At 40.3% G+C, this 26,327-nt stretch overlaps 1 protein-coding gene across 1 annotated transcript; it reads right to left on the bottom strand.

Annotated features, from left to right (window-relative positions):
* Positions 1-8,067: 8,067 nt before the first annotated feature.
* On the bottom strand, positions 8,068-16,935 carry LOC142160576 (membrane-spanning 4-domains subfamily A member 8-like). The gene is made up of 5 exons (XM_075215440.1): positions 16,862-16,935; positions 15,931-15,987; positions 14,898-15,008; positions 12,660-12,791; positions 8,068-8,634 (listed from the first exon to the last, which is right to left on the bottom strand). Exons 1-5 carry the CDS (start codon positions 16,913-16,915, stop codon positions 8,476-8,478), a joined length of 513 nt encoding a protein of 170 aa, XP_075071541.1. The 5' UTR covers positions 16,916-16,935; the 3' UTR covers positions 8,068-8,475.
* Between the last annotated feature and the right edge of the window lie 9,392 nt (positions 16,936-26,327).

Here is a 26,327-nt window from a genome sequence, read left to right as displayed (position 1 = left end):
AGACAGACACTTGGGGGCAGCAAAGTTTTGTTGTTTAGACCTCTGTATCCACAGTATAGGTGCAAGACTCAGTTGTTATGTTTTATAGGTGGCTGGAAGCACAGATATTCACAGGCTCTCTACTTGATGTGGGAACCTGCACTTTAAGGCACAAATTAGTGGATGAAGTGGTAAGCAGTTAAATTTACCAGGTAGCAGTTGGTAGCATATAAGTTAGGAATGTTGCTGATAAATAAATTAGCATCAATGTGCAATAATATAGCACTACTGGCTAGAGATATCACAAATGTCTTGTAAAAGAGGTCTTTGCCCCTCCCATAGGGGGCAGACTTCTCCTGATGTGGATACATGTGCTGTGTGGGAACAGGTGTTAATGTCTAGTTCTAGGCCTCGAATCAGGACAGGGTTGCACCGTCCAGCCAATGGGGTGTTGGAAATGGGGATAATTACTTGCTAGACCATTGTCTCCAAGATTGAATGTTCTGGCTGTCTGAGTCAGAAGCGGGTCCAGTCTCTTGGCAGTGAAATTAGTCATACCTGAGTGTTGCAGCTCCTGCCTTTCATGGAGCCTCATACCTGGATCTATTCTAGATCGCTAGTGTTCTGGTTAAAATGGCACCAATCGGACGGTGTGTGGTCCTCATAATGAGGTTCAGGGGCCTGGTCCCATCCACTGGTTGCATTGCCAGCCTGGGTTCAGCGCTTTGACCGTCCCGCTGTTGGGCAAAGATCGCAGAAGCCCTATGCTCAGGAGGATAGAACTTATAGTGACAGATTCACTCATTTAACAAGGCTGAATTCTACTAATTCAATGAGTTGTTAGCCCAGGATTTCCAAAGTGTGCCTGTTGGTTTTTATGGGATAAAACAACACCACCTCTTCATACATCTCAAATCTCATATCAAATTACTCTCCCTCCGCACTCTTAGATCTACCTCTGACCTGTGCCTGGTCTCGTTTCTGGTAACCACATCTCACTCCCGTTTACAAGACTTCTCCTGTGTCGCTCCCCACTTATGGAATTCCCTACTATCCACAATCAGCCTTCAAATCTTTAGATGCTCACTGAAAGTCCATCTCTTTTTTAGAGCTTTCCTCATCCCCAATGAAACTATTCACACTAATGCACCCTCACAACTGTCCCAATCTCCACTCTGAGCCACACTCGCTCCTCTTGTTTCAGCTGTGCCCTCTTCCCTTTAGAATGTAAGCTCTCTAATGAGCAGGGTCCTCCATACCCTTTGTTTTTATATCTGCTTTTATTTTGTCTACCTTGTATGCCAGTGTTTTATGTATGTCCTGTTTTCCCTACTGTACAGCGCTGTGGTTCATTGTGACACCTTATAATGCTACAATAATATTGATAAATATCAAATGTCTCAATAGGTTCACAAATGTCAAATGTGTCACAGGTATAGTTGAAATACAACAATATAATATCAACTAAAGAACGATGTGATCCTCTTTATTAGTAAGAGGATGGAAGAGTTTATCAGTGCGAACTTGGTCCTCTGGCGACAATGGCCCTTCTCTTCCCTCCCTGTATCGTCTCTCCAATTGTAAGGAGTCATAAGTCTAAGAGGCACGGAAATCTTCACACAGATTTATGCATACGTATTTTGGTGCTCATGCAAAGTACAAAAAAAAATAGATTATAATCTTTTATTTATAAAGCACTGGCATAATAAACAGTGCTGTACACTGAGTGGATCATGACATAAAAACACTACATAACAAAATAAAGATATACGGATGTCCATGTTCTGGTCTTTTCTACTATGTTTTCATTAATTTTGCCGATCTAGTTTTTTTAAATTGATTTTTAACAAACCTTAAGTGTTACATACTTTATTGTATAAATACATATATAAGTAACCATGAAATATGTGCTTTTCTTTGTTCCCTAGTGATATATACCTTTGTATTTGTTTTTAGTGATGTATACCTGCAAACATTCCCAACTGGAAAATCAGAATCATTTAGACAATGCCACCAATTCACCTAAACCAGTGATAGGCCTACAAAAGGGCCTCACATTACCTTAAATCTAAGAGACACCTATGTATAATAACATATCAGCAGGCATTTCAAATAAATGTTACAAACTATAATATGCAAATCTGACAATAAACTAGGAATTAGCTGGGGGCCACAGGTGAAGACTCAGTGGGCTGCAGGTGAAGGTTTGGAGGGCCGCAGCTGAGGGCTCGGAGGGCTCAAGGGATGCCCGTTGCCCATCACTGACCTAAACAATGCCTTGATCCACACATCCACAACTACACCCACTTAATACAGAAGTGATCTTTCCATCTTGTTTTCATTTTTCACTGAACAGTTATGGCCAAAAGTTTGGAGAATGACACAAATATTATTTTTCACAAAGTCTGCTGTCTCAGTTTATATGATGGCAATTTGCATATACTCCAGAATGTCATGAAGAGTGATCAGATTAATTGCATCTGCCACAAAAGAAACAGCTGACATCAGGTCAGTGATTCTCTCGTTAACACAGGTGGGAGTGTTGACGAGGACAGGGCTGGAAATCACTCTGTCATGCTGATTGAGTTAGAATAACAGACTGGAAGCATTTAAAGAAAGGTGGTGCTTGAAATCATTGTTCACCATTGTTCACCTTTGTTAACCATGGTTACCTGCAAGGAAACATATGCAGTCATCATTGCTTTACACAAAAAGGGCTTCACAAGCAAGGATTTTGCTGCTACTACGATTTCACCTAAATCAACCATTTATCGGATCATCAAGAACTTCAAGGAGAGAGCTTCAATATGTGAAGAAGACTTTAGGGTGCCCAAGATGATCCAGCAAGCACCAGGACCATCCCCTAAGTTGATTCAGCTGCGGGATCGGGCCCACCAGTGTAGAGCTTGCTCAGGAATGGCAGCAGGCAGGTGTGAGTGCATCTGCACGCACAGTGAGGTGAAGCCTTTTGGAGGATGGCCTGGTGTCAAGAAGGCCAGCAAAGAAGCCATTTCTCTCCAGGAAAACATCAGGGACAGACTTATATTCTGCAAAAGGTACAGGGATTGGACTGCTGAGGACTGAGGTAAATTGGGTATTTTCTCTAATGAATCCCCTTTCAGATTGTTTGGGGCATCTGGAAAAACACTTGTTCGGAGAAGGAAAGATGAGCAACTACCATCAGTCCTGTGTCATGTCAACAGTAAAGCATCCTGAGATCATTCATGTGTGGGGTTGCTTCTCTGCCAAGGGAGTGGACTCACTCACAATTTTGCCTAAGAACACAGCCATGAATAAAGAATGGTACCAAGCATCCTCCAAGTGCAACTTCTCCCAACCATCCAAGAACTGTTTGGTTGTGAACAATGCCTTTTCCAGCATGATGGAGAATCTTGCAATAAGGCAAACTAAGTGGCTCGGTGATCAAAACATCGTCATTTTGGCTCCATGGCCAGGAAATTCCCCAAACCTTAATCTCAGTGAAAACTTGTGGTCAATCCACGAGAAGCGGTTGGATAAACAAAAATGCACAAATTCTGACAAACTCCAAGCATTGATTAGACAAGAATGGGCGGCCATCAGTCAGTATGTGGCCTAGAAGTTGATTGACAGCATACCGAGGCGAATTACAGAGGTCTTCAACAAGAAATACCAGGTCTGCAAATATTGACTCTTTGCATAAACTTAATGTAATTGTCAATAAAAGCCTTTTGACACTTATGAAATGCTTCTAATTTTACTTCAGTATAAAATATATCTGACAAAAAGGTCTAAAAACACTGAAGCAGCAAGCTTTGTGAAAACCAATATTTGTATCATTATCTAAACTTTTGGCCATGACTGTACTAAATGTTAATTGTATTGAATAATGGTTATGATCTTTGGAGTTTTATTAATATATTGTATCTGATATTATACAGTCAAGTCCATAAATATTGGGACATCGACACAATTCTCATATTTTGGGCTCTATACACCACCACAATGAATTTGAAATGAAACAAACAAGATGTGCTTTAACTGCAGACTTTCAGCTTTAATTTAAGGGTATTTACATCCAAATCAGGTGAACAGTGTAAGAATTACAACGGTTTCTATATGTGCCTCCCACTTTTTAAGGGACCAAAAGTAATGGGACAAACTAAACAATCCTACATCAAAATCTCACTTTTTAATACTTTGTTGTAAATCCTTTGCAGTCAATTACAGCCTGAAGTCTGGAAGGCATAGACATCACCAGACGCTGGGTTTCATCCCTGGTGATGCTCTGCCAGGCCTCTACTGCAAATGTCTTCAGTTCCTGCTTGTTCTTGGGGCATTTTCCCTTCAGTTTTGTCTTCATCAAGTGAAATGCATGCTCAGTCGGATTCAGGTCAGCTGATTGACTTGGCCATTGCATAATATTTCACTTGTTAGCCTTAAAAAAAACTCTTTGATTGCTTTTGCAGTATGCTTCAGGTCATTGTCAGGCAGCACGGTGGCGTAGTGGTTAGCACTTCTGCCTTACAGCACTTGGGTCATGAGTTCAATTCCCAACCATGGTCTTACCTGTGAGGAGTTTGTATGTTCTCCCTGTGTTTGCGTGGGTTTCCTCCATGTGCTCCAGTTTCCTCCCACACTCCATAAAACATACTGGTAGGTGAATTGACTGCTAACAAAAATTGACCCAAGTCTGTGTTTGTCTGTCTCTGTGTGTATGTTAGGGAACTTAGATTGTAAGCCCCAATGGGGCAGCGACTGATGTGAGTGAGTTCTCTGTACAGCGCTGCGGAATTAGTGGCGCTATATAAATAAATGATGATGATAATGATGTTTGTCCATTTACACTGTGAAGCGCCATCCAATGAGTTCTGAAGCATTTGACTGAATATGAGCAGATAATATTGCCCGAAACACTTCAGAATTCATTCTGCTGCTTTTGTCAGCAGTCACATCATCAATAAATACAAGGGAACCAGTTCCATTAGCAGCCATACATGCCCACGCCATGACACTACCACCACCATGCTTCACTGATGAGATGGTATGTTTTGGATCAGGAGCAGTTTCTTTCCTTCTCCATACTCTTCTCTTCTCATCACTCTGGTACCAGTTGATCTTTGTCTCATCTGTCCATAGGATGTTGTTCCAGAACTGTAATGGCTCTTTTAAAAGTTGTTTGCCAAACTGTAATCTGGTCTTCCTATTTTTGTGGCTCACAAATGGTTTACATCTTGTGGTGAACCCTCTATATTCACTCTTGTGATGTCTTCTCTTGATTGTTGACTTTGACGCATATACACCTACCTCCTGGAGAGTGTTCTTGATTTGGCCAACTGTTGTGAAGGGGTTTTTCTTCAGCAGGGAAAAAATTCTTCTATCATCCACCACAGTTGTTTTCCGTGGTCTTCCGGGTCTTTTGGTGTTGCTGAGCTCTCCAGTGCGGTCTTTCTTTTTAAGAATGTTCCAAACAGTTGATTTGGCCACACCTAGTGTTTTGCTATCTCTCTGATCGGTTTGTTTTGATTTTTCAGCCCAATGATGGCTTGCTTCACTGATGGTGACAGCTCTTTGGATCTCATATTGAGAGTCGACAGCAACAGATTCCAAATGCAAATGTCACACCTAGAATCAACTAGACCTTTTACCTGCTTATTGATGATGAAATAATGAGGGAATAGCCCACACTTGTCCATGAAATAGCTTTTGAGTCAATTGTCCCATTACTTTTGGTCCCTTTAAAAAGTGGGAGGCACATATAGAAACCGTTATAATTCTTACACTGTTCACCTGATTTTGATGTAAAAAACCTCAAATTAAAGCTGAAAGTCTGCAGTTAAAGCACATCTTGTTTGTTTCATTTCAAATCCATTGTGGTGGTGTATAGAGCCCAAAATATGAGAATTGTGTCGATGTCCCACTATTTGGACTTGACTGTATATATATATATATATATATATATATATATATATATATATATATATATATATATATATACATATTGTATTCTGTTTTACTTATTTAGTTTATAATTTCATTTGTCTTCATTCGTGCCCGTTTTTTCTAATACCTGACACCAGTTGCTGCTGTTATATACTGTACTAGTTGGCTCCCCAAAGCTATTCATGTTTAAATTGTCTGAGGAGCTTCATACCTTGAGGCATGTGGTACTAATCTCTCCTGATTGTTTGTGATGATGGGGAACTACCTATTGCTCCAAAGTACGTTACCATAATTTCAATTGTGAGCGCATTGCATTCTTTTTTATGAATCAATTTTAATACAATCTTTTATTGGTTTGAGGCTTCTCTCCTTTGTTTTTATCCAACACTCTCCATTCTCATCTGAATTATACACTTGTTGTGGCAATGGAATTCTTGGAGTTCTTCCTGTCTGATGGTGAGCTCTCTGATGTTGACAGAGGTGCATCAGTAACTGTTGAATTAAATTGGATAGTACTGTGTATGTTAGTTATAGACCTTACAGAATTTTTATTGTTACAGATTTGTGGCATTATAACTGTGTACAGCAGCGTTGGGCAACAGCGGACGGCCGAGCCTTCATCTGCAGCCCCCAGCAGGCTGCTCCCGATCTTATTCTCTGCTTTTGTTAAAGCAACGAATAAGACAGCTGACATCTGTGTCATGTGACCTCTTCTGTACAACACAGGGAGGTCACACTGTATACTGGAGGTGGAGGGAGTAGAGTGTGCTTTCCCTCCCTGCTCTGTACGCCCCTCAAAGAAGAAGATAAGTTTGCCCATCACTGGTGTATAGGAAGTTCTTACTACTTTTCTCTCTGTTTGAGGTTATTGATACTGAAACTATAATATTGGTATTTAATAAGCCGGGGCAGAGAAGAATGCTGAATACTCTATATATTTTGCCTGGATATTGGGGGAAGGGCACTACGTAATATAACTGGACATAGGGAGTATATAATATACATGGACATATGATTTGTGAGTTGGAAGAGGTGATCAGAGTGTTGGAGAGAAATAGCTCAGAAGCAAAGCAGAAGCTTCTTTGGGCTATTATAAATTCATTAACTTTTTTCTCTCTTCACAACTTTGCTTCCAATATGAACAGAAAGTGCTGCTGCATGTTGTGCAATGGAAAAGTTTATATAACATGTGTTTAATCATGGAGGAAATGTATGCATCAAGACATTGGGGTATATTTCCTAAACTGCGGGTTTGGAAAAGTGTAGATGTTGCCTATAGCAACCAATCAGAGCTGTCATTTATTTAGTGCATTCTACAAAATGACAGCTAGAATCTGATTGGTTGCTATAGGCAACATCTCCATTTTTCAAATCCGCAGTTTAGTAAATCTAGCCCCTTGTTTGTCCATTCACCGGCTTACTTATGTCCTGATCAGAGGCAGAACAGTGCATCACCGGTCCCCATTGCAAAGTTTGGGTAGCGACTTGGCAATACCACTGTATACTCCTGGGCCACCCCACTCTGCTCTGAAAATAGCAGAGAGAGAGACTCTTTTGAACATGTGAGGTCGGCACGAGTGCCGCTCAGAGGAGGATATCACTCAGAGCAGAGAGGTAGCTATGGGGTTGATACGCCACTGGTCCTGATATAATGTGGGTGGAATGCTGCTGTTTCCTGTGTTATATCTCTGCACTGGGTCTAGGTCTAGTGTGTTTTTACATTGTTTTTGATGAAATTTGCTGCATGTGAGTACAGTTTAAAAGTGTAAATTATTGTATAGTATTATGTCCATATCTATTGGCCATGTAATGTTGGTTGTAGGTTGGTCTACTAAACACACATAGTATTGAGTATACAGTATATTAATTAACCTGTGGAATCTAATCATTCAGATAAAAAATACACAATAACAATTCACCAAATGCATATGTCACTGAGAAGGAGTAATGCTAATGCACGTTTTCAAATTAAGTAATGTTCTTAAGAGCTATTCTCACCCTTTGGGGCTTGTCACGGCCACTCCAGAGAAGTGCTGCCACTTTGCAGCAATGCATGCTATTATATGGGCCCTTACCATTGGTTTCCACCTAATGGCCCAGTTCAACACTGTTTCCCAAAAATAGAGGGCAAATAAAAAAGTCTTATGAATTGCAAGTAGAGACATGCAAATAGAAATTTTATTTGCTTTTGATCTTTAGAAGTGACACACCTTATACAATGTGACATCCTATCAAGGGCGTAACATATCCCTTGCAAAATCTGGGGAACTATGGGTCCTGGAAGTGATAGGGGCCCAGTGGTGCTGGATCATTCTCCTGAGTTCTTCTCTCTAATCTCTTATAAGAGCAGAGCGGGGTCCTCAGAATAGATGGATAGATTCACAAGCATCGCCCTTGATATCTACAGATTGACAGGCATCCCGAGGCCCATATCACCTCTAGAACAGACAGCCGCTACACCATATTGTACATTATACATGATAAATGTTATAAAACTAATATATTATGTATTTTGCAAGCATCGTTTACATCAGGCTTGTTATCTTGAGAAATATATATTTTACATGGATATTGCTAATCCATTGGTCTAGCTTTTTCTTGTTCTTGGACCATATACGGTGGTGGTGGTGGTGGTGGTGGGGGGGGTGGTTGTAGTTCAGCATATTGTGGAGCTGATGCTGAAAATACCGAAGGTGGCATTGAAATCACAACATCGTTCTGTATCACAAATACCTACAAAGGGCGATAAATCAGTAGAAAGAGACATCAAATAACATCTGTCCTATCACATAAACTAGTATATCAGCAATATAATAAAAAAAAATATAACACAAACACACTTTATTGAAATGTACAGTAAAATTGTTGCATTGATCATATATAATTTATCTTAGTGGATTCTTTTTTTTTATAAAAGATCTCTGCAGAACTTGCTGATTACTCTTATTTATTTCAGCTGCATTACATGCATTGTACAGTGACATTACAGGAAAAGGCAGATAAAAAAAAGAAAAGAAAGAAAACAGGGATGAGGGAATCTGTGCAATGGGTTCTGTATACTGCATCGGGCACTGTGGTATGTACAAATGGGCTGAAAATTGGGCTGGGGAATTTGGGGGCCAATAAGGCCTGTGAAGTTGAACCACGGAACTGTTTCACCATTCCCTGTGTATGAGGCGCCACCAAACTTTATGTCCTATTTTGTCTAAACCTGACCCTGTCTCCTCTCTACTATTTAGCTCCTCCTTTAAAACATGTAAACTATAAATGACTGATGGTGAATGAATGCAGAGATTTTTTTAGCAAAATGTTTATCAATTCTAATTGGGAATTCTGTTTTTTATAGGTAAAACGTTTACATGCACCAACCTAAATCTTGTATGCAGAAGAGTTTCTAGGAATATTCACAATTTGTGGTAGGCTAACATAACTATGTTAGGAATGTGCAGGCTTAACATGTGGTAACTTCTCTGTTAATCATAGAAGTTAAAGAATGTGGATTGGTTAGAAACCCTTGGGAGTGAGACAAGGCACAAAAGGATATATAGGGTCTAGGATAGGTTTAATCTGAGATGGTAGTTGACATGCATCTACATTTTCTAACAAGTGATTATACAGTGATTTACAAAAGTCATCTAATAAGTCAGACATTGAAGAGGTGGAGTCCCAATTGCAGGACATTCCCTTAGTTAGAGGCAGTGAATTGTTGTGGTAGTGGTCATTATGGGTCTAAAAATTAAAATGGGTAAGGATGCCTAAAGAACCACGCCAGGACTCACCTCACATACTTGGCGGTTAAGGATGACAGAGCTCAGATTTCACAGAATATGGAGATCCCCTTAGGGGGACTCTCTGGGTGCACCTGTCAAGCAGAGTATGACTTTGGCAGGAAAGCTACCAGGGAGAAATCCATCAAGCAGATGAAGCTCAGATAACATAAGGAACATAATTACTCTTATGCAAAACGTGGCTATGATTAAGAGGGTGGTATGGTCAGGCCAGGTTGCCTAGGGTGCCGGGACCTGCAGGGCGCCGCTGCCGCTGACTAGATTTGAAAATCTAGTCAGCGGAGAGAAGTGGGAGAGAGGTGCAGCGGCGGCGGGGTGCCTAGGGCGCCGAAAACCCTAGCACCTGCCCTGGGTATGGTCCAGAAAAGGAGCTCTGGTGGTGGTGAGCGCATCATTGATGGAACAAGGGTTTATGGAACAGGGAATTAAAGCAAAGGATGATGTCATGGGAAGTTGGGATAATGACTATAGGCCATGTGGGAAAGTTAACCTGTTATTATATATCAGTGTAATTATTTTCTATTTCAGACACAATCCGATGTCTGGTGCGGATTGTGGAACTTTCTTATATTATCTGGGCAGCATGACGGTGGTCAGACCATCAGAACAGATGAGAGGCAGCTGGGTTTTGCCAGAGGAGAGGCAGTGGTTAGATGATGGCATAGAGGGCATGAAGTTAGATGATGTAGTGCTAATATATGGGACACATGCAGACGTGGACAGTGCACCCGACTGCCTAGTAATGTATGCCTGAGTCAATGACCAGGGTGTAGTGCGCATGAAAAGGTTATAAATAATAAATAAAATGAAGGACGATTTGATGAGGCTATGGGAAAAGTTCCTCAACACCTTAGCAGTATGTTCAGAAATGGTAGCAAGAAGATGCTGAAGGCAAGCCAGACCTTTCAATAGTATAAACTAGGCCATGATCAACATTCACTGGCTCGCAGGAGAGATTTGACTCGTAACAGGTGTATGTTGGTAAGACATGTATAATTTGAAGGGGGTGAAGCGGGCCTGTTTAATGGCGATGAGGTGCATCTAATGGAGATCAAATTAGATATGTCACAGCACTGGGGTCATGAGTTTGATTCCGACCATGGCATTATCTGTGTGGAGTTTGAATGGTCTCCCCGTGTTTGTGTGGGTTTCCTCCGGGTGCTCCGGTTTCCTCCCACACTCCCAAAACATACTAGTAGGTTAATTGGCTGCTATTAAATTGCCCTTAGTCTCTCTCAGTCTCTCTCTATGTATGTTAGGGAATTGAGAGTGTAAGGTCCAATGGGACAGGGACTGATGTGAGTGAGTTCTCTGTACAGCGCTGAGGAAATTAGTGGCGCAATATAAATAGCTGATGATGAATGGTACAAAATATGGGACAATATTTTTTATATATATATATATATATATATATATATATATATATATATATATATATATATAATGGGGGTTTAGAGATATTGGGATATTTTGGGTATGATGATGGCAGGACGCTAACAGCCTTTTATCTGCTTATGTAATTATTAAATGCTGTGGCCAGTTTGCATCCTCACAAGAATCTGTACAAGCGCTTGGTGACTTACAGGTATTTTCATAGGGTGAAAGAACAAGAGCAGAATTGATGCTGCATAGTCAAGTGTTTGTCGATTATTTTGTCTTCTATTTTTGCACAAAAACTGGTTTGATACATGCAAGGTGGGAAAGAGATGTAACTGACCCTATCCTAATCATTGTTTCCTGATGACAATTATTTATGTTTTTTCTCATTTATTGAGTTGTTATTATTGGATTTGTCTTTAAGACTCAATAGACATAAATCACAAGCTGATCCAAAATTAAAAGAGATATGTACTTTGTGGACAGGCCCTAGCAGTGCAAGTTACTGTTCTTTGTGATCAGTTATTTAAAGCTTTGGACGGCTAAGTTACTTACTGGTAGAAATTCTGTTGTGTATAGATTTGATCAGCCGTCAGTAGACATTCTTACTAATATTTAACAGAGGACCAATTGTTGAGAATTAAGAGAAGAGAAGGGAGTCAGCATTCCTGCCAATTACAGCTATGGCTGCTTTAATCTGGGTAAAATGCTGATTTCCTCTCCTCTCTTCATCTCTAATTGGCTGTTGGAAATTACAAAGAGGCATCAATCTTCCCTACAGCATCAGTGGGGTGTCAGGAATACCTATTACCAGACAGCATTGTCAGTCTACTGGTCTGGAGACATGACATTCTGGTCCAAAGTGTTATGGTGAGGCAGCATGGCATAGTTAAACAAAGTCTATGGGATGCGAGCAAAAATGGGCGGTAATTTTTATCATACTACCAGTAAAAAAAGCACTTCCGCAATGTTTTGAGGAATATAGCAGCCAATTGAATCTGTCCCTATGTGTTAGTTGAGGTGACAAGACGATCAGACACCCTCTAACCCAATGCCCTACAATTATTTACCAATATATTTTAAGAATAACTTACTGCGTTGTATGATTTTAAATACAATGATACATAATTGGTAACGTTGGATGTAGACCCTTGTATATTCATTAAATTGGTTTCGTTGCACTGCCTTTAGACTATAGTCTCTTTTGTGTTTTATGAACCAGCTAAATAAGAATGTCTTTATTTAAAATTCACTGTAAGTTACTGTTGAAAATGACCATAACTGATGTACCACCATGAACATAGTGATAGGTTAGTTTTCCTTTTTTTATGGCATCAAGAGAAGAGTCCCATGTGGGAATATTTGATCAAATAATACCAACAAATGTGCATTCATTATGAGTGAAATGTAAAAGCAGAACTTGTTAGTAAGCATCTATTGTACGGGGTTGTACTGAACAACAGATTCACATTATCTTCTTTAAAAAAAATGGAATTTTCATTGTCTAAAACGTTTTAACTCTTATTTACCACTCATTCAGCTTAGAGGGAACATAGATGGAGAAAGCAATATACATCTTGGCCAGTTTCTTACCTGAGGAACAATTGAAGATGCATGATTTAGAGAGCGGCATCCAAAGACAGCCACAGAAACGGATGAGCAGAATAGCAGAAGATTTGTCACAAGAAGAACGGAGTCCATAATATATCCACCCACCGGTCCAGCCTGTCCAAAGAAATGGTTGTTTGTTTCCTGCAATCACTAGGCGTTGCTAAGTTAGTGTTTACATTTAGATAAACTAAATAGAGAAATGAGGAGCAGACTTTACACATGGGCACAGAGGTCATACATACAATATTATAATATTTAACACAGAAACATGAGCCTCATTTATATATTAGACTAGATAAAGTACCCGACGTTGCCCAGCTTTAAATCTTCAAGTTATTAAGTTATCAATGAGTTGGATGTAACTGTCAACCTTTAATAAATAATTAGCAGCTTAGCAGCTCTTCCAACACACCCATGAGGTGGCTGCCCAGTGTTGTTTTTTTTTTTTATATGAAATGTCATCCAAATCCATCCAGTGGAAGGAGAACAGGCTCCCTGGGTCAGAGTTCTGCCCATCGTACACCAACAGGATGTCCGACCTGGACCCTAACCCCCCTGGTCAAGGTCCAACTGGACCACCTCCCGTTGGTTTCATCCCAATCAGTGCAGAGGTGTCTGAATGCATAACTGGATGGACAAACAGACCAATGATTTTTATATATAAGATAACCCATGCTAGTGAGGGGAAATTGGCTTTTTTTTACATGTTCCATTATGATACATATGAATATTTGTATCCCAGTGGTAGAACTGCAACTATAAATGAGATTTCCCATATAAAGTGTATACAAATAAAAAATAATTCAGCTTGATGGGTGCTACACAATATCACCATATATTCAGAACAATAAATTCATAAGTCAAATTCAATGTCAGTCCATACTACACCATATACAATTTCTTTCTCTTTATGTGTTTGGGAGGTTTTTGAAAACAACAACAAGGAAGAATTACTGGAAGCTTCATGGATTCACATTGAATTGGACTTATAAGTTTATTATTTTGAATATATGGTGATACTGTGTAGTACCCATTGAGGTGAATTATTTTTATTTGTAAATGTTTTTCATAGTTGGGTGAAGTGATAGCCCTTTATTTCGCTTTTAAAACCTAAAAAAGGAATTTTATAGACGGCAGCCAGCGGGACAGATACTATCATCGAGGAGACACCGTTTGGAGATTTTGTGATATAGACTCTGCGAGTGTTGACCCCTGTCCCCCGGTACGAGTCCATTTTATATATGTTATATGTGTTTTATATTATTAAAAGGTAATGCGCTAGATCGCTTCCTTTGATTTTTCTTTTGAGTGTGGATGAACGATCAGGAGACTAAGGAGTCCGATAGGCGAGCAACACTCATCAGATTTCTACATGCGTGATATCATCTGAATTATAGTAAGCACACATCTGAAAGGGGTGCCGGATAAATAAGGAGATACGGGTGTTTTTTTGTGTGACCACTTTTTGTGAAAAACGGGACTGGCAAATTAATGTTTTCACTCTAAATGTAGTGACACCAATTTGTATCAAACTTGCTACACTATTAGAAGTTTTGTATTATAGGTCATCAATGTTTTATATGTCCGGTAAGACCGTCCACAAGATCCCTGTAATGCATAAGAAGTGAGCGCCAAAAGTATGTAATTATTTTATATGTATACATGTTTCACAAGCTAAGGTGGATGCTTGTATTTACGTACTAGGCTGCACACTGAGTAGAGCGCCGTTGTGACAATTATTTTGCATATATATAACAATAGGTGTGTTCTTGGAAATATAGATGCCTGACATAACTAAACATAGGTTGTGCTACTGACCTGCTCCTTGGGACCCTGCTGCAACTAAACCACTAATAACACCCAAAATACATCTACCTTCTCCCTGCTGGTCTTCCCAGCTTGTCATGTGACTGACTGGTGAGGAACAGCCTGATATACTTAATAAGACTAAATATAGTCATGAATGCAATGTCTGCAACCTTATTACTAATCACTGTTTTAAGAAGTCTGATTTCAGACAATGACGTCCTATAGTAGGTTTGCTTGCTCTATTTCCCACTATTGTGAAAATCAAAGCTTTAATATCCAGATACCTGAATTTACAATCTATGATTCTGAATGGAGTGGTGTCAATCTCATCACTATGAATTACTTGGTGTCACCTCTGGTTTTCTGTTGGAAAATAAAAGCAAAAATGAAAAAGCTTGGACTAAAACTTACATTTCTGTGATGGTAAAGAAACTTAATGATGTGCAGATCCACACAGGCCAAGATCAGTCCAATAATAGTGAATACTGATGTTATGATGCTCAAGGCCAGGGAACCTTTGACCTGTACAGAAACAAGGAGAGGATGAATCATATAAATATGGACCGTTGGCAGGGGCAAACGCAGGATTTGTAGAGGGGGGTTTCCACACCACGCCGCCAGTGGGCATGACCAGCATGGGGGGCGTAGCTATAATTTTAGACAGTGCTTGGCTGCTCATCCTATCCCCATAATATACATGGGCAATGCTGCATGCCCTATAGTTAGGTGCACGCAGCTCTCTCTTTTTAAACAGAGCCGTGTGAAGAGGGTGCAGGGTCCAGCCACCTCATTTATCCAGTGCCCGAGGCTTGGAGGGGGGTTCCAGGCACTAGGAAACCCCCTCGGTTTGCCTACGGTTGGTGTTCTCTGCATTAACAGCAAAAAATTGAGAAAACCTGTTGCGTAGGTCAGTGCCCAGATGATTTCTGTCTCCCTTACTTTACTATTCAGGTATTTCACCAACCAGGCAAGTGAACCATGTTTTGTATGCAAGGATGTGTTAGGAGCAAAGAAAATAAGTAACTTTGCACCTTGGCAAAACCATGTTGCATTAGAAGGGGAGGTAAATTTTAAATGTAGGGACAGATTTATAGTTGGGAGAGGGCATGTCATAAATCAACTTTAATTTCAGTGTAAAAATAAAATGCTTAAAATGGATGTCCCTTAGAGGGGTTTTAATATGAATGCATCCATTATTTTGAACATATTTTAAAGAATATAATGAATAAATGACACTCAATTAGCAGGTGCTTCAAAAAATAACAAAATAATAATAAAAGTTGTTGCAAGTTCTGGAAAAATGCCCATATGTTCAATAATCCAACATTGCACATTTAACTATAGCATGACCATAAATGCCGTGTTATATGCATATTCCAAATCACTGTATGTTCATTGTGTTATTAATTCATACACGCTTTGCGGCTGCTCAATGAAAACTCACCAGGCAGATGTTGGGTTTCGCTTTAGCTGCTATTGTCAGGGATCCTGCAATGATATACTGAAACATGCATGAACATCATGTATATATTAAATATAGTTACCAATAACAGTGCTGAACATCACAGAGGGGGAGGGAGGGTGAGAGGGGGAGGGAGAGAGGGGGAGGGGGAGGGAGAGAGGGGGAGGGAGAGAGGGGGAGAGAGAGAGGGGGGAGGGGGAGAGGGAGAGAGATAGGGGGAGGGAGAGAGAGAGGGTAGGAAGAGAGGGGGAGGGAGGGTGAGAGGGGGAGGGAGAGAGGGGGAGGGAGAGGAAGAGGGGGAGGGAGAGAGGGGGAGGGAGAGGGAGAGAGGGGGAGGGAGGGTGAGAGGGGGAGGGAGAGGGGGGAGGGAGAGGAAGAGAGGGGGAGGGGGAGAGAGAAAGGGGAGGGGGAGGGAGAGAGGGATAGAGGGAGAGGGATAGATGGAGAGGGAGCGAGATAGATGAAGAGATATAGAGATAGATGGAGAGTGAGAGAGATAGATAGAGATATATAAATAGATAGAGATGGAGAGATATAGATAGATAGAGAGATATAAATAGATAGAGAGATATAAATAGATAGAGATGGAGAGATATAGATAGAGAGAAATAAATAGAGATGGAGAGATAGAGATAGAGAGATATAGATAGATAGAGAGATATAAATAGATAGAGATGGAGAGATACAGATAGATAGAGAGATATAGATAGATAGAGATAGATAGAGATGGAGAGATAGAGATAGATAGAGAGATATAAATAGATAGAGAGATATAAATAGATAGAGATAGAGAGATAGAGATAGATAGAGTTATATATGTAGTGAAATATATTTCTGATCCACACACAAACAACAACGCCATCAGCAATCGGTCGCAGTACAATTTAAACAGTTTTTAGTACTTAGTACTTACAATTATTGGTCCCCAGAATGGGATTCCACTGGGAAAAGAAATTGAACACGTCATGAAAAACAAACCAATCCCGAGAGCCACCTGCAAGATGGCCACCACAATCAGCACAATCTAAAAGCGAAACAAAATGGTTAGTTAGTTTTCCAGTGAAAGCTGAATATTTTTTGCCCCATAAATATTTCTGTATATTATACTTTGGCTTATGGTAAACTCGTACTCACAAGCATAGGGCCTGAGTCATTAAGGCACGTATCTGCCAATTTTGAGCCCATCATATGCAAAATCACTCTGCCCATACCCAGAACCGGGACACGGTACCCTGGCCACTGTGTACACTGATGCAATGGACACTTACTACAGCCTACAATTTCGGGAAGTGAATGGGGTGGGGAAGGGGTGGTGGCCATAGTCAATTTACAGTAAGGGCTAGTTTTTCTGCCGTATCTCTTGCTCCAGCTATAGGTACTGAGTCCTAGTGATGTCAGTATCATATGCATGCTATAACATGTGTCTGCTAATTACAGTGCAATAATCCGCTTACAGAGTTTGCAGGGTTTGGTAATGCAGGGCACAGCCAGTTATTAAATGTCTCTGCCACAGAGCGATATACATTACCTGAAGTTACACTACATAATCTTGTACTTAAAATGAATGTGTGTGCTACAAGGCTTAACAGCGCTGCTGAGAAAATTGCAGGTTTAAACACACGTATAACCAGGTATTAAATAGCTTTGCCGGAGAAATAAATATATTACTTATTACTAAACTTAGTAACCCTGCATCTTTGATGAATGTGTGTGTTACAAGATTTTCCAGCGCTATTGAGAGAAGTGAGAATAATATGGAAAATTGTTGATAATTTGTTTCACATATAATCTGATAATTGTTGATATAATGTGAAGCAACATTGTCTGTATAAAGATTGAAGTGTCAAACACCTTCAAACTCATATATTGATTTATTAAAGTAAGAAATCAATAGGTCTAAACGAACTCTTCAAGATTACAGATACCATATACAAGCCAATCTATTAATGATCTAATATAATGCAGATTAATCATCTGCAATTCCATGAGGTACGTACATAGCAATTAAATCAAGCTAAGATATTGTAATTAGAGATGTTCACAGACCCCTGTGTTTTGGTTTTGGCAAAACCGCCCTCGCGTGTTTTGGTTTTGGATCCCTATTTCTTTCTAAAATCTCTATTTTTTTTTGATAAAATCACATAATTTGACTTCTGTTTTTATATTATATTATTATTAACCTCAATAACATTAATTTCCAGTGATTTCCAGTAACTGTTTGTCAAGTGACTAGAACACTGCTACCATTCCTGTTTCTGTATGCGCAATAATATAAACCCTAAGGGGCATATTCAATTAGGATTCGCGGCTGCGCCTATAAACTGCCATTACGGTACCGCAACCCTATGAGTTGCGCACAGAAATCTGCGATGTTGCGGTACCAGGACCGGTGCTGCTGCACGGTCATTTTGGCCCCGCCCCTGCGACAAAATTACGTTTTTGTTGCAGGGGGGGCCTAAATGACGCAATTCACCGCAAATCGCGTAATTTTGATGAGGGAGTTCCATATGCTGGATACTTGCCCGCTATCCCGGGAGTCTGGGAGACCTTCCTGAATTTCGGGAGTCTCCCGGACATTCCGGGAGAGTTGGTAAGTATGCCTAAAAGTACCTCTAGAAATAGCAGTACTTTTCTCTTTCTTCTTCACATATCTATGTATTACTACTTAGAGCGCACCCAGGACACAAAAATTAACATATTAGAATAATATAATATTGTTCTTTCAAGCGTTGAGTTCAGGCCTATATTATCTTAGTACGGAGGGTCTCTCCATTATTACCAGGACCTTTTTAAAAAGAAAAGTGGAGCTGAGTTTCATAAACACAGGAATATAAACATTTTGGGGTGGGTGGAGGAAGCCGGATTTTAAATTAAGGACACATTTGTTTTTTTTTACCCACCGCATATCAGCCTTGTTTGGAAGACAGTGCTTTAAAGGGTTAACCATGCCCTTTGTGGGCTAAGCATGGCCCCTTTAGTCGGTTGGATATTTTTTTTAGTTGATTCAATTAATGTGAATTGAAGAAAAGAAAAAAAAAAGCAGAAAAACAACGGCTATGAAGCCAAGAGAAACAAACAAACCTATCACCCCCTCCCTAATAAAGAAAAGCAAATGTAGAATACTTTGGCATTTTGTCCTATCAAACATTAGTTTTGCAATATAAGCTTTTGTGTACTGTGAGTTGGTGCTTCTAAGGCCAGTGCTGTTCTATGTTTATATATTAAAACATTTAATATATAATAAGAGAAACATGATTAAACTCTGCTATATCATACATTGGTGTAAATATGACACAAACTTATAGGGGCATATTCAATTGTTTTGTTTCCCCTCTGCGTTAAAACTATTACCGGTATTACGGTAATAGTAAGCTGGATTTCAGCTCGCAGCTCAGGGAGAAAAGTACCATAATACCGGTATTTACACGCACTATTGATATTCAAGTAAAGCAAACACAGTGTTCTTCACTTTTCTCTATACTATCAAAATATTTTGTTTTCATGTTAAATGTACTTTGAATGACATTACGACCCACACGTCAATACAGTGACCACTAACAGAGGTCTACACCCTCATCTCTATACTAGTAATTTGATGGGGTTCCCCTACTGCAGTGATAGGCAACTTGAAACACTTCAGGGGCCACATGGCCGGCCCTCTAACATACTTACCAACTTTCTTCAGCTCTCTTCCGGGAGCCTGCCAGTGGAGGTGGGCATGAGGGGGCGGGGCACCAAAAATCGCGTCTTTTGGCCATGTCCCCTGTAACGTAATGACGCGAACGCGTCATTTGACAGCGGGTGGCGGGGCCAAACACCGCGATTCACCGGGAATAGCGACATTTGGGACCTAATTCTGCTCACTTTGCTAGGAAGTGGGCACTTCCTAGTGAAGTGAGCAGAATTCGGGAGATTGCCACACTCTCCCAGGAGTCCGGGAGACTCTCGCAAAATGCGTGAGTCTCCCGGACATTCCAGGAGAGTTGGCCAGTATGTCCTCTAAGCTTCAATAGTGTAACACATTACCCATAATCTCAGTTATAAGTTAAATTAATACAGATAGTCAAATATAGAGACACCTATCTGTAATAACATATCTAGCATTTAAACAACCTAGAACAAGCAAATGTGACAATAAAGCAGATTGAGCTGGGGGCCACACAGCTCCCAGGGTCTCCTGTTGTCCATCACTGCTCTACAGCAGAGACTTGATGCTTACGACCTCTGCTGGTCAGCTGCGGTAATTACGTCTGTGCATCAGAGAAAGAAGGGCTCCCATGCAATGACAGCTAGCTCCTCATCAGAAGGCTGTCAGTCATAGACAGAGCATTGGATCCTTTCCTCCAATGGGACGCACAGGCATCATTACTGCAAATAACCAACAGAGGCCACTGCAATGTGTCCCAGTGTAAAGCCCCCCCCCCATAACATTAATATATTTGAAAAAATATTTGTAATTTTTCTTGAATTCCTTATTCTACATCTTCCATACATTCTACCTACAGATTTATTGTCATTTACTCCTTTTATTTTATCATCCCAATGAGGAGCAACACATTGATGCCAATTTCAACTAATAATATAGCAGCATTAGTTGAAACATACTAACCATGATTTCCTAACATGCTTTTATTAATCTAACTTGTGCTGGATGGATGGAAACCTGTCGCTGATTGGTTGCTATGGGACACTGCACTTCTGCACCATGTAAGGAAATCTGCTCCAATGTGAAAACTTCTCAAGAACAAAGCACAAACAACGCACTCACCCCAAGAGCTTGTGGTTTGCCCTTTAGAAACGTCTGGTAAAAGGCTGACGATTCCGCAATTTGAGGGATGACCGTAGCAAGGCTCCACTGTGGGGCAACAGTAGGGACCTTCCATATCTGAGCCGCAGCGGGGGCATCATACATCAGAGGAACAGCATGCACATTAAACTGTGCAGTGGTGTTCTGTGCATTAAGGTGAGGAGCATTCGGAGGCATATCACTGGATAAAGCTTCATAGCTCTGTGAGCTGACTTCATTCACGGAGGACATCGTGGAAACTCCCCGGACAAGAAACAAATCCCTAAAAGATACAACGAATTACTTCATGTAATAAAATCACCTGTCTTATGTCACAACGGCAAAATAAGAAATGTCCATCCTACCGTCATAAGCAATTTGTTGTTTTCCTACATCCAATTAACTAACACGAGATATCCTCTCCCAGGGGGTCTATTACCAAGTGCAGGAACATTAAACAGCTGCTCAGTCATGTGTTAAGTTTTCATAGAAACTGAATTGAACATTAACTCATACACTTTATGCTCAACTAGACTGGTTTATTAACATGGTGTAAATGTTACAATGTGCTCAAACCTGGTGCAACCAATCAGATTTATCTTTGATCAGTAGAGTAATGCAGGTTAGACTAATAAAAGCTGTGATGAAACAAGGTGCTACTGGACTGAGAAATTTGTATTCATCACCCGTTTCTCACGGTTTAATATACTTTTTAATCCTTGGCCCAGTCTAAGCATATACACCAGAGCATCGGCGTATTATGTGTATTATTATTTCATGTTATTAGGTACATTTGGCCCTTACTATTACCTGCGATATTGTATGTAGTATAAATATAAAGAATATTGCCATACTGTGTGAAAATATTAGAACAAACAGCAGTCATTTTGCTTGTGCTAGCTAATGTAATTACCATTTGTCTACAAAGTCCATTGTTATGGAGGGCAGCTGAGATTTGGTTTGTAATCAGAACAATGTCTGAGTTAACTAGCTGGTAGCCCATGTTAATTAGCTAGGTCAACAGATAACCTGAGAGGTAATGAGGTTACAACTTCTACTCATATGCAATGTGCCTCCACAGTAATATATTGGTTGAAATAGCATGGGGAAATGTATCAATATAAATGTAATTGTATCAAAAGGTATCACAGACTTATATTGTGTAACACTGCTGATATAATGTTTCAAAAGTCTTATTGTTCCATGTAAGCGTGCAGTGTCATTCCTTGATGTACTATTGTAACCCCATGTGTAGTGTATCCAGCCAAAACAGCTAATTGAGTCAAGCTATTCTATTGTCTAATCAAGATAACAGGGACAGTATGTCTAGCAGCTAAATTGTTGACTGGGAGACCCCTTCTGTAAAGGGGAGGTTTGAGACATTTGACCCTACTTCCTGTGTATACAGAAAATAATATAGGGGAGGAGAATGCCAGGGGAGCTATTTTAGTTTGGAGGATCCTGGTGTAGAAGACATCAGTGAAAAGGACTCTGGGCCAGGCATCGTGGTGCCGCTGGAGGAAACCCGACCAGGACAGTATCCCAGGCTGGGGGACACCCTAACTGTTTTGCTAATCGGTAGTGGTAATATTGCGGGAGGATAAGACCCTGAAAGAGACAGAGATTATTACTTTGGAGTGCTGACTGCAGGAGGCTGCTGGAGGATACATGCTACCATTTACCCTGTAACTTGTGAACGTCTTGTGGTGTTGTGCTGTCATAATAAAGTCTTCTTTTGGATATATTCTGGTCTACCCGAGTGAGTTGAATCCCACAGAGGGTAACTGCCATCCCAGCTAAGGGTGGTATCCTCACAAAAGCTAACACATGATTGGCTGGTCTATGTTATCTGCAGCATTATATTAGTGTCCATGTTCTATATTCACTTGTTCTTTTGGTGATGCAGAGCTTTGTAAGAATATATTTTTCAAATTTATCTTCCCAGTCAGGCTTGACATGTATGTAACATGCATGTATTTTAAACATATACGACACAGAAAAAGTACTTGCTCAACGCCAAATGGAGCTGACCTCAAAATTAGTGTTTTATGAGATGTTTAGTGTCATTGAGGTAGATTTATCAATTCTTCTAAAAGGGAAAAATGTAGGTGTTGCTCACAGCAACCAATCAGATTCTAGCTATCATTTATCGACTACATTCTAGTAAATGACGGCTAGAATCTAATTGGTTGCTATGCGCCTCCAATTTTCCATTTTAGAAGGTTATATAAAACTACCCCATTGCCTCTAATCCAGAGACTAATAAAGCTCACTTCATACACACTTTCAAACCTCTCCATACATTAAACCCTGGAGAATAAAGCACAAAAGGGCAGCCAAGAGTATTGGTGTAGACCTGCCAAATCAGATGGTCCCACCAGTATTATTAACTTATAGTTTATATAGTGTCACAACCTGCATCCTGCAGCTCCTGTCTGCAGGTACTTTGTGGGAAGCACGGTGGCTTAGTGGTTAGCACTTCTGCCTCACAGTGCTGTGGTCATAAGTTCAATTGCCGACCATGGCCTTATCTGTGTGGAGTTTGTACGTTCTCCCCGTGTTTGCATGGGTTTCCTCCGGGCGCTCCGGTTTCCTCCCACACTCCAAAAACATACTGGTAGGTTAATTGGCTGCTATCAAAATTGACCCTAGTCTATCTCTCTTTCTGTCTGTATGTATGTTAGGAAATTTAGACTGTAAGCTTATTGGGGCAGAGACTGATGTGAATGAGTTCTCTGTACAGCGCTGCGGAATCAGTGGCGCTATATAAATAAATGATGATGATATATTTGTATCCTGCCTGTAGCACCACTGTTCACCAAAGGGGCCACTGTGGTACTTAGACTGCTCTTACCTGTCTCGTTATTGCTGGAAGCTTAAACACCTGCTCTGGCCTATATAAGCCTGACTGTCCCAAGCAACCTTTGCCAGATCATCTGTTGCATTTACCTGTGTTGCTGTTCCTGTTCCCTGGCTTCTTTTCTCTGAGTTCCCAGCACATCTATCCACAGATCATCTCAACCACTGTGTCTACTCCAGTATCCTGTGGTAACGCTCTGCAGACTATTGCTACCTCTTCTACTCATCTCACCATTTCTCCAGAGGTATCCAACCCTGCAACCTGCAGGCTACTCGTCTTTGCACCTTCCCAGAGGTATCCAACCCTGCAACCCACAGGCTACTCCTCTCACCACCTCTCCAGAGGTATCCAACCATGCAATCCGCAGGCTACTCGTCTCTCCACCTTCCCAGAGCTATCCAACCTTGCAACCCGCAATCTACTTATCTCATCACCTCTCCAAAGGTATCCACCCTGCAACCCGCTGACAAATGCATCTCCCCATCGCTTTACAGTATTGCCTATTCCACTTTTAAGAACTGTGGTTATATTACTGCCTTGCCAGTTTTGTATCCTGAACCTGTATTACCTGTGTTTCTAATAAACCACTTCGTTCACCTACCTTCTCTCCGTGGTAGAACCTATATATTATGCAGTGTCTTACAACAAATATTTAATCATTCATATCAGTCCCAGTGTAGTTTACAGTCTATATTCCCTATATTCCATATTACCACACAAACACACATATACACTTGGGTTAGCTTCTCAGAAGCCTAGTGACCTATCCAGTATGTTTGTGGAGTGTGGGAGGAAACCAGAGTAGACCCTTGCAAACAAGAGAAGAATATACAAACTCCACACAGATCGGAATGGAACTCATGAGACATTTGAAGGGACAGTTGATTCAGATGTAAATATTTCTTTATATATTTACATTTCGCTGACGGTGATTATTTTTCAACAATAACACTTAAAAAACAATTAGGTTATCAGGTTTGCCAGTAGCAACGAAGCATACCTATCCTCATTGTTAATTAAGAAGAGAAAGGGATATTTGAAAAAAAAAAAAACCCTGAAGCTGGAATCTCCATTTGTTAAAAAGAGATGGGAAAGTGACTTTGGTCATTTATTTTTGATAAATATTTCCCTTGAACTAGTCAGGTAACATGCCAGCCAGCATACGTGGTAATATCATTTTGTGAATAGAGAAACTACTGACTTATATCGCACTAATTAGTAGAGATGGTCACTGACCCCCGTGTTTTGGTTTTGGATTCGGTTTTGGATCTGGATTACCGTCGTGTTTTGGTTTTGGTTTTGGTTTTGCAAAACCGCCATTGCGTGTTTTGGTTTTGGTTTTCGTTTTGTTTGGTTTTGTTTTGCTATTTTTTGGGAAAATCCATGTTTTTGGGCCTAAATTAACCCAATTTAGTGCTCCAACTGTTTTAGAGATAAGTAATCTAATTGTTGAGGTAATAAATCATCCAAAAAAACAGTTTAATTCTTCGTTGGTAGGCCTATTCTACACACAAAACAGATTGTCTTCCTCTCCATCTATGCATATTGGCAATGCAGCCATCGTCTTTGAATGTATATTACACCCTACACTTATAGTTAAATATGTAAAGAAATGGAAAAAGCCAGTTTGGTTTCTGTCTCTCAAGGCCCCCCTCCACTTGTATAAAATAGCAAAAAATTCAGCCATTGTAGACTGTACAATATTAATTGACATGGAGAAAGCCAGTTTGGTTTCTGTCTCTCTAGGCCCCCCTCCACTTGTATAAAATACTAAAAAATTCAGCCATTATAGACTGTACAATATTAATTGACATGGAGAAAGACAGTTTGGGGTCACTCTGTCTCTCTAGGCCCCCCTCCACTTGTATAAAATACCAAAAAATTCAGCCATTATAGACTGTACAATATTAATTGACATGGAGAAAGACAGTTTGGGGTCACTCTGTCTCTCTAGGCCCCCCTCCACTTGTATAAAATACCAAAAAATTCAGCCATTATAGACTGTACAATATTAATTGACATGGAGAAAGCCAGTTTGGTTTCTGTCTCTCTAGGCCCCCCTCCACTTGTATAAAATACTAAAAAATTCAGCCATTATAGACTGTACAATATTAATTGACATGGAGAAAGACAGTTTGGGGTCACTCTGTCTCTCTAGGCCCCCCTCCACTTGTATAAAATACCAAAAAATTCAGCCATTATAGACTGTACAATATTAATTGACATGGAGAAAGCCAGTTTGGTTTCTGTCTCTCTAGGCCCCCCTCCACTTGTATAAAATACTAAAAAATTCAGCCATAATAGACTGTACAATATTATGAAAAATGGACAAAGCCAGTTTAGGGTCACTCTGTCTATGACACCCTACCCTTAAGGATAAATTGCCCTAACAGCAGCCTTTCAAGATGGTATGTGATATGGAAATGCCACAAGTCCCTTTCCTCTTTGGGGGTAGATTGCACCCTACACTTACATAGAAAGTTTTAAAAAGATGTTATCGGCATCATCTTCAGCTTCATCCTCACCCTCATCAGTGTGTACGTCATCATCACAGACTATCAATTCATCGCCGCTTGAATCCGCCATTAGAGAACAGTCAGTGCTTGGATGTCTTGGATGGTGAAGGCCTTCCTCGTGGAAGATGTAGTTCATTTTTATAAACATCATTTTCTCCACATTTTTGGGAAGTAACCTTCTACGGCGATCACTGACTAAGTTCCCTGCTGTGCTGAA

This window comes from Mixophyes fleayi, chromosome 6 (assembly GCF_038048845.1).
Source record: "Mixophyes fleayi isolate aMixFle1 chromosome 6, aMixFle1.hap1, whole genome shotgun sequence".
NCBI lineage: Eukaryota > Metazoa > Chordata > Amphibia > Anura > Limnodynastidae > Mixophyes > Mixophyes fleayi.
The sequence above is the reverse complement of the archived record's forward strand: the minus strand, read 5'-3'. Positions and strand labels throughout refer to the sequence as shown.